The sequence below is a fragment of the Pungitius pungitius genome, chromosome 9 (genome assembly GCF_949316345.1).
Source record: "Pungitius pungitius chromosome 9, fPunPun2.1, whole genome shotgun sequence".
Lineage (NCBI taxonomy): Eukaryota > Metazoa > Chordata > Actinopteri > Perciformes > Gasterosteidae > Pungitius > Pungitius pungitius.
Genome location: NC_084908.1, coordinates 17520374 through 17529485, shown reverse-complemented (window position 1 = coordinate 17529485; position 9112 = coordinate 17520374). Strand labels below are relative to the sequence as shown.

The 9112-nt window shown below is 45.9% G+C and overlaps 2 protein-coding genes across 5 annotated transcripts in view; both read right to left on the bottom strand.

Annotated features, from left to right (window-relative positions):
• Nucleotides 1-1572: 1572 nt before the first annotated feature.
• On the bottom strand, nt 1573-5919 carry plrg1 (pleiotropic regulator 1). The gene is made up of 15 exons (XM_037473037.2): nt 5765-5919; nt 5414-5520; nt 4939-5075; nt 4746-4799; nt 4571-4664; nt 4392-4482; nt 4194-4292; nt 4007-4099; nt 3650-3799; nt 3439-3540; nt 3023-3125; nt 2823-2931; nt 2437-2576; nt 2146-2339; nt 1573-2049 (listed from the first exon to the last, which is right to left on the bottom strand). The coding sequence occupies exons 1-15, from the start codon at nt 5771-5773 to the stop codon at nt 1990-1992; spliced, it is 1542 nt and encodes a 513-aa protein (XP_037328934.2). The 5' UTR covers nt 5774-5919; the 3' UTR covers nt 1573-1989.
• Nucleotides 5920-7101: 1182 nt separating this feature from the next.
• The window catches only part of fgg (fibrinogen gamma chain), a 51042-nt gene continuing 49031 nt past the window's right edge, over nt 7102-9112 (bottom strand). For all 4 annotated transcript variants that reach the window (XM_062564367.1, XM_037472601.2, XM_062564369.1 and 1 more), the window contains exons 7-10: nt 8921-9054; nt 8414-8598; nt 8050-8327; nt 7102-7927 (exon numbers count right to left, since the gene is read on the bottom strand). In XM_062564367.1, coding sequence (XP_062420351.1) covers nt 7749-7927; nt 8050-8327; nt 8414-8598; nt 8921-9054 — 776 coding nt within the window. In that variant the 3' untranslated portion in view covers nt 7102-7748. The remainder of the gene's footprint in view (nt 7928-8049; nt 8328-8413; nt 8599-8920; nt 9055-9112) is intronic.

Here is a 9112-nt window from a genome sequence, read left to right as displayed (position 1 = left end):
ACAGAGCACCAACTGCGCGCACTGGACACACCTCCTGGCGGGCGGGACGACGCACGCAGATCGGCGCCATCTGATCAGATCGCTTCAGGTTTAACGAGGCCGAGGGGATGACCTCCAGGGTTTGACCTGTTGAAAAATCACAAGGTGTTGCAGGAAGACAAGATGAGCTGCTGAGAGAACGTTGAGTCACTTTAATCTGTGACTCAACCTGCCTTTTTTTGGTAAACACGCTTTAAACAAATCAAATGAGTAAATTACATTTTGGCAAAGGTCCATTTGTTATTGAGGTGGCACCCTCCTCTGATGAACAAGACAACTGCAGGCACTGCACCGTGGCGGCTGTTGAAAGACATGATTCCTGAAAAAGACCACGGAGGTAGAATAAACTACAACGAAGAGAAACTCAAAATAACCACAAAGACATCGGATATAACTATTGGGATGAAATTCAAATGAACAATAAAATAAAATATCCAGATTTAGGCGTGGAGGTGCGGCCTTTGGTGGGTCTGTTTTCTAAATCTGAAAATGCTGTATTGAAACAACAAAAAAAACATGTGGTTGTAACAATATTGGTGGGAAATCTGCAATGTCATGTCACAATTAGTTTTTTTTAGATTATGTCTGTTCCATCTGTACCAATAGGATGACGTGTCCGCTGAGATAAGATGACCACACGACGTCTCACGATGGTCAGATGTGCGTCTCGGGGGTGAAGAACATGGTGGTCCTCACACAATGAGATCTGTGTGCGTGCACAAACCCTCCCTGATAGCTTTCCACAGTACATGTGGCCGCTGGAGAAGGAAACCTTTGAGTAGCATCAACGCGTGACTTGTATCGGACTCCTGTTTGCAAACATTATTAATTACACCGGTGTTACAGGAAGATTCTTCTAACAAATATTTACCTTTAAGAAATTAAGGCTTGAATCAGTTTATTTTCCTCCAGTCAGTGTCACCCTTTTGTGAGGCTAAAGCCATTCAGACTCTGACAGAGCATTTAAACCAACGAACATCCACGGAAGAATAACAATTGACTGAAGAAATAAACTCTATGAAGATGAAAACCTAAAAAAGTTCCACAAATGGGTTTGACCTAAAAGATGGAAACGACTATGGTAAAGTGGTGAAAGATTCATCCTGAAGACCAATGTGAGAGTAACATGGATTGACCAAATAATAGCAATCTTGCATTTTACATCATCAGCACAACTCCACGGCCCTCTGGGGAGCTTCAATGCCGCCTCCCGATGGCGTTCGCCACCACGGTTACCAAGCAACAGAGGCAACCGGGCCGTTGGTCCGCCAACTCCAGTAAACTCCTCCACAGAAGCTACACCCAAACCTCGCCTTGAGAGGAAACCGCTGTCAAAGCGCCGTAATTGTAAGCTGTTGAACTTGCATTGAGCCAAACACGTTTGTAGTGGTGAGCGTGACGAGCAGCGCAGACACTCGGTCGGGCTCAGCGAGGCACCTGGAGGTCAGTTACTGGCTGGAGACTAAGGCTACCGGCTGGGAGTACCACAGGAGCGTCACATGCAACAAAAAAAAAGAAGAGGAAAACAGCGAGTGAAGTATGTGAAAAATTTAGATTTTATTAAATGCAACAGAAATAAACTTCACATTGCCAACCAGAAAATAAAGCTGAAAGTAAAACGGGTTAAAAAAAAAAAAAAAAAAAAAAAAAAACATTGTGTCCTTCTGTAACGTTTGAGCAATCGGCTGCACTCTGAGGTCGATCCCTCGGCGAGTGGCTGATGGTGGTGGACCAGACGGACCAGAGAAATGTCGTCATCAAGAACAAACACTGTATTGGACTGACGTCTTACGATGAACACGGCAAATGTTTTTTTGGGGAATAAAAACAGGACCGTGTGGTCGTCTTTGTTATGAAAAAACATTAGCAAGAAAAACTTGATGGGCATTTTATTTTTTTACAAAAAGGATTGGTTTTGGTAGAAATAAAATTGAGGAGCAAATGCGACAATTAGAATCGTTTCCTCTTGAGGATTTCTGGTTTCCAGTTGACTGGATGGCTTTCTTCCGTCTGCAAAAAAAGAAGGAAAAAAGACAGTTTTCATCCGCCTGCTGCCACCAGCTAATGAAAAAAAAAAGAAAGGTTAAACATCCCGGCTGAACTTACCGCGGTGTCGTCCTCTTTGTACACTTTGATGGTCTTGTCGGCCTCCGCCGTGATCAGTCGGCTCTCAGAGTTGTCGAACATGCAGGCGAAGATGCCCGACTCGCTGTCCAGGGAGCCCGGCTGCACGGCCGCGTGGATCCGCTGGAAGTTGTAGCCCGTTCTCCAATCCCACATGTGGATGGTTCCGTTGTCGGCTACGGAGACACAACGGGAGTGAGCGTCAAAGGCAACGGGAATCTGGTGGAGCGCCTTAGACGTCATGTAGTTAGCGGCGTGGCTGATTGGGCGTACCTCCAGACACCAACACGCCATCAGAATTAACGGCGAGCGTGTTGATGATGGCGTTGTGGCCCGACAGGTTCTGGATGAAGTTGCCATCTGGGAACATCCACTGCTTGATGTTGTCGGCTGAACCAGAGGCAAAAGTGTATCTGAGAGGGGAATAGAAGACAAAATAGTATTGTTTAAGAATGGTATTATTGATTTATCAACCAGAAGGTCAAACGTCTCGCAGTTACAATTTAACGCCACGAATGTTCTAACAATGAACCATTTGCAGAAACAACTACCACAAAAATGTAAACAATTGCTTAATAGAAACTGGATCAGGTATCAATTCAGTTCCAACACCGTCTCATTCTACAGTAAGGCACTGTATTCAGGGTCATACAACTTACTGCCTGGGGTGCAGCGCCAGAGTTCGGACAGACTTCTTGTGGTTGGTCAGCGTTGCTCGGGTTTTCCCAGCGATCAAATCCCACAGCCTGATGGTTGAATCGTGGCTCCCTGCAAGACGTCAAATCTGTTGTCATTCAAGCGGCTAAAAGGCCGACCAGTCGGCGACTGCGACGACGTCCGCGACAACAGTTCATTTTACCAGTGATGACTTGTGGCTCTGCACCCTGACACCTCACCGTGGCCACGGTGTTGGTGTGGCCGGTCAGTGTGTGCACGTTAGCTTTGGACCTGATGTCCCAGACCTGCAGGGACAGACGAGTTAGGCGTTAGTTCAACGCGTTCTTCACTCGTCAGCGGGGGTTGCCGACTTTACTTTACTGGCTGGAGCGAGAATCCCTTTGCTGAACTGCTGCTGGGCCCGTGCCACCCAGCGGATCAGACACATTTTATTACAACCTCACTGCGAATGGTGCATATGTTCAAGAGGAACGTTATTCAGTCTCATAAGTAAGGGCAATGCCTCATTACTGGTAATTACAGAACCACTCTGCCAAGTTGAAATGTGGTCTCATCAAGTCTTTATTAATTATCACACACACACAAATGTGAGCTTACCCTAGCTGTGGAATCCCTGCTGCACGTCACCAGCACGTCGATAGTCGGATGTAGGTCGATATCGTACACAGCACTAAGGTGTCCGTGGTAGTGCCTGATGACCTAGCACACAAAAACACATTGTCAGGATAACACCAACCACTACGAGGCATCAACAGAAATCTCCTTTTAATGGACCTTCAAGATAAACGGGCGTCCCATGACGTCCTACCTTGTTGTACTCCAGATCCCAGCACTTGACCTGCTTGTCTTCCCCACAGGAGAACAGGTAAGGGCTCCGGTTGCTGACCGCCACACCACGCACGGTGCTGATGTGTCCAGTCAGGGAGAGCTTCAGTTTCCCACTGGCCAGGTCCCAGATCTGTCAAGACAAACGGCATTCATCTTCCAGTAGGACATTTTGAGGGACATTCAAATAAAGTAGTTGTGATACTGAAAAAAAGATAAAAACGTAAAATTCCATATATAAGATATTATAGTATTTCTTATTTTATTTGGTGATGTAAACATTTCCAGACCTCATTTTTTTCCTTCTCCTTTCATTCTGACACATTTCCGCTTTACTCACCTTTATGGTTCTATCCGCAGAGCCGGTGACAAACCACTGATTCCCCGGCTCCACAGCGATGGATCTCACCCAGCCAAGGTGACCACTGATGACCTGATCAGATCAGAACATACTGCTGTTCAGAACAACGCAGAAGACACACCCCGGGTGGAGCCCTCGTGTTGCGGTCAAATGATCTGCACTTTACCCGAAACAGCTTCCAAGGTGGATGCCACTGGGGTTTAGGCATGGTTGGTGCTTTCCTCGCGAGCGTAGAATTTCTGGTGCCGCCTCCTTCCAACAGCGACTGAGAGAAATAAAACATTTGTGTCTCAGATTTTCACTTCTCTGTCAACACGATACCCCCTCAAAGTGGAAAAAAAACAACAAAAAAAACAGAACGGACCACGGCAGTCGACTGGGGGTGAGATCTCTCTGCTCCTCCCGCGTGCCGATGGATGTCCCCCACGCTGGATGCAGTGCGGCTTGCGTCCAGCCTGAAATTCAAAAAGACGCGCACCTCGTTTACAGATATGAACGAGCGGACCCTTAATTTACACACCGTGGAAGGGAGGAAAGCTTTACCTGGCTTGCGATGGCGGCAAAACCAGCGCCATGGAGTGGACTCCTCCCTCACTTGGATTCCTGTGCATCTTTGTGTCAGCAGTCAGGGCCACCCCTGAGGAAAAAAATAAACAAAAGCAGTGAGCGGTGCAATCACATACACGCAGCTCGGTTAAGTTAATGGTAGGGTATTTACCGGGTCCAGAGGGATAAGCATGTGTCCCGGTGATCAGGTAATCTGGGTCATCCCCTGAAACACAAACCACAAATCAATTGTTTTTTTGTTTTTTTTCTTAAAATCACCCCAAATAAATAACGAAACCGCTCTAAATACTGGAGGCAAAGGAGTGAAATATCTGCCTGGACAGTGCAGCTTGTTTTACCCTCACCTGGCTGTGTGTAGCTCTGGTGGCCCAGCGTACTGCCAGCAAGCTGGGACACTCGTTCCGTCCCTTCTTTCAAGACAGGCATGTGTAAAACTGCACTGTAATCCGCCTTCAGTTTCACACCCATCTTCATCTTGTGGCTGCAAATACAAAATTGTGCATAAGTTCTTTTATAAAAATAAAACGTTTTTTTTTTTTACCAATGCAATACATAACAGTACACGGCTGATTGCTTTGAACAATAAAATCTGTTGTCATGGGGTGTCACTTTTTACATGACACTAATATTAATTATTAAAAACATACATTCATTTTGGTCAAGCAAGTTAAATAACTGACACATCTCTGACGAAGTCGCATTTTCAAGCAATGGAAACGTGTCTTTACGGTAACGATAAGCCAGCGGTTGACGATCCGTGATGAACATTAAATAGTGGAACACAACTAAATGGAGTTAAAACAGCTCTTCTGAAGTTACCTTTCTTCGTCCTGTGCGATGGACTTCGCATGGTCGGACACAAACATATCATGCGTCCTTTTGAGGGACCTGAAGACCAGAGTGTGGACTGAGTGCTTCTGGACATCCTGTACAACGAAATAATAATAATAATCATACATTACGAAAGTACGGTTTACGTACACAAACCCGGCGACATTCACAAAACGCCGCACTGTTTCGATATAAATCATAAGAACAACAAATCGCAGCGTGAATAAAACGCGATCCAGCAATTAGCTGGGCCCCGATACGTTAACGTTGCGTTCTGGAGCGTCTGAGCGGGAGATAAAGAAAGAAAAGCCCAGAACAAGACTTCAAACCTCGAATTACCTCGGCCATTCTGACGGTATCGACACGGACAAAACCACGACGGCTGAAGAATAACCTCTTCTTTTGACTGGATTATTGTTTGGTAGCTCTCAAAGATGTATCACGATCATGAAAACATGGCCATCCCCGAAGCCGGTGAACCGTTGAACCGGAAGTAAACGTCACCGACAGCCGGTCGACGTTAGTCAGCGCCCCCTTCCGGCCGGGAGTTGTAAACCAACGCGATTATTCAAAACAACCACAAAACGACAACGGCTGCACAAGATAGTGCTATGACAGGATAAAATAACTTACATTTAGTATTTTGAGTAACAATGGTGTGTGTGTATGTCTTGTGATATAATATATGGACTTTGGAGGACTACAGACCAAAGTTTGGTTTACAGCCTCCTGTGCCTAAAGCCCTGTTTGCCCAACAGGGTACATTGATCAATGGTTATCCAATCCTTCAATGGCAAAAAACTTAAAGCACTTAGTGCAAAGTGTGCAGGTGGCCACGCTGTTGCATTGTAGGACTAATCAATCTGGTTCAAAAGTAAAACTGTTTATGCAATTTTGCTGTGATTAATGTGAGATCTATTTCTAAGAACACCCATCGACTGGAGGGACTTTGTAAAGTAAGGCGGAGGGAGGATAAGCCTTTGTGTACAATGATGTTCCCTTATATTAGACCATTTTACTTGGCACAAACCTCTGCAACAAAGATGGAGTTTGGACTCCACATGTCGTTATTGACTCTAGTGTAATGAAGCATGAGGACAAGGGCTACCAGCAGTACACTATGCCAAGTAAATAAACGGATCAAAACAAACATGACATGCTCCGATCAGAACCCTTCACAAAATCTGGCGTTATCGGTGTTCCATGTTAGGCCTGAGGGTATAAGTGTGAGAAATAAAAAATTATGTTAACTTCATAGTAAGCTGTTTTAGTAATTAAAGAGCAATGCATGAAACCATATACAAATGTCAGATGATTGAGGCAGAGCAACACATCAACATAAACAAATGTAAGTGGGTTTTAAGAGGATTGATTTTCCAACTAAGAGTTTCTTTGAAGAGCGCTTTAGTTTAATTCATTCATTTTCAAACTTCCTTAACTTATGCTAGAATGACTTCAAGTGCCCCTTGCACTGAAGATCACTGCCTCAGTAAACCTTTTTGAATAATTCAATTATGTGTTTGGTAGGCCATGTATTGTGTTTGCATATAAAGCAAATTGATTTGAACCAATTTGTTTCCATTAAACCTACAATTGAATTGGCTTAAAATGTCTACTCGGATAAATAATCAAAAAGCAATTCATTTTGATAAATATAAAATAAGAATATGACCAGGTGAAAATCCAAAAGCCCAACACTTTATTAATAGTTATTGAAACTCCTCCACAGTGGTGTTGAATTTGTCATACAGCTAATAAATTAGACCCATTATTTATTTGAGATGGTATTTATTTCAAGTACATGTATTGGTCATATATGCATTTCTGATCACTTGAAAAAAAACGAAAAAGCACAATGAAAAAGTTTTGGCAGATTCCCTTCAGATTATTTGTCTTGAAGCGTTCTCGATTATTTTCTCTTTACGAGCTGCGTTTGTCTCACCTCCACATTGTTGACACAGAGCAGCTGCTGGTCACTCTGTGTCCACCGAGTCCAAACCAAGGCCACGAGGTAACGGACATTTTAAGAAAAGATTTACTTCTAAAAACAACACCGAGGACAAACAGTGTCCCGCCAAGTCAGATCAGTAAAACGGGTACAAAGTCAGCGAGTGTTCACCCTAAAAATCATGCATACATGTTCTCTTTCCGTGATACTTTTCTATATACCTTGTTGCTGATAGTCATTTTGTCCCGTTACATTTAGAAAAAGACACACATACACGTAAGCAGGAAAAACAACTCGAGGATCTCTCCCTTTTTAGAAGGTTGGAAAACCTTTCCTGCAGCCTAAAAGGGATCAAGAGCTCATTTGCTCTTCTCTTTAGAGCCCGGCGAACTGTTTGACCCCGGCCTGCTGCCCGCCGCCCGCCGCGATGCGGCTGAGCGGAATGAGCTTCATGGTCGTCTCCTTCATGGAGTACCAGCGGTCGTGCCACGTGACCCAGATGATGCCGTTGTCGAAGCCGAATTCTCCCGCGTCCTTTTCCGTGTACCGGCCACCTGGACGGAGGAAAAAACACCCAACAGTTCAGAACGGAGTGCATTTTTGGGGGGGGGAGTGGGGGGTCCCCTTGTAGTGCCTCAGCCGCGGCGGGGGGGGGGGGGGGGGGGGGGTGTCTTACCCTGGTAGTATTTGCCGTTCAAATGCCCGGCGTGGCACCTGTTCATCCACCAGCCGGAGCCGTCCTGCTCGGCACAGTTGCCCCCGTACTTGTCGTTGTCCTTGTCGAAGGTGCTGAACTGCATGCCGTTGTGCGACGTGTAGAACTTGTCGCTGGGGTCGTCGCCGAAGTCGAAGCCGTCGAAGGCGTCCCCGGCGTCGCCGCCGAAGTAATACCCGTACGTCAGGCGGTACATGTCGATCTCGGGTCCCACCCGGAACGTGGTGTAGTCGGCATGTCTTCAGAAGAGGAGACAAGGATCAGTGTTCTGTTCAGTTTTCTTTCCCTCTGCTCTGTCATCGTGCTTGTGTGCGTGCGTGCGTACTTTTTCTGGCCCTCCCAGTCGACCATCTCTATCCTCAGCACGGTGGGCATGGTGGTGGTGGCCGTCAGGAGGTGGATCTTCTCGTTGCCGAGCCAGAACTCGGTGGTGTCGTCCGGCGAGAGGTAGCCGAAGCCGTTCTTGTACTGGATCCAGTCCTTCTTGAAGTCCAGGCTGCCGTCGCGTCTCTGTGGAGCGCGAAGGAGCGATCAGTGTCGGTCTCTTTCGAGCCCCCCCCACCCCTCCCTCAGACTTCATGATAAACCTTGACTAGTCGGACATAAGAATTCATACACAATCGGCCTTGCATCATTTTCTTCAGTCCCTTATTACAACTTGTTTTTTCTTTAAAGTAAAGTCCTTCTTATTCAGACAGCAGAGAGACATCTGTCCTCAAACTGTCCAGTACACTTCAATTCAACAGAAAAAGGGTTTTTTGGGGGGGGGATTTTTGGAGCGGTGAAAACATGACCAAACAACCAGAGGCTCTGGAGGACCATGGAATCGTACCCTCTGGATGACCGTGAAGCCGCGTCCGAAGCTGTCGATCTCACAGTAGACCAGGAACTGCTCGGGGGCTTTAGCTGGCTTCACGTAATAGAGGCCACTGATGGTGGCGCCTTTGTTCGCAACATCCTGGCAGTCTGAAAGAATAAAGAGGTTAGTTAGTTTAACGTTTAAAAAAAAAAAAAAAGTATGTTC

Coding starts and splice junctions, on each gene's coding strand:
- plrg1 (XM_037473037.2), bottom strand. Junction 4,293..4,391: donor ACCCCCAGTCGACTGCCGTG/GTCCGTTCTGTT, acceptor TATTTCTCTCAG/TCGCTGTTGGAAGGAGGCGG. Junction 3,541..3,649: donor GGGATCTGGAGTACAACAAG/GTAGGACGTCAT, acceptor TTTGTGTGCTAG/GTCATCAGGCACTACCACGG.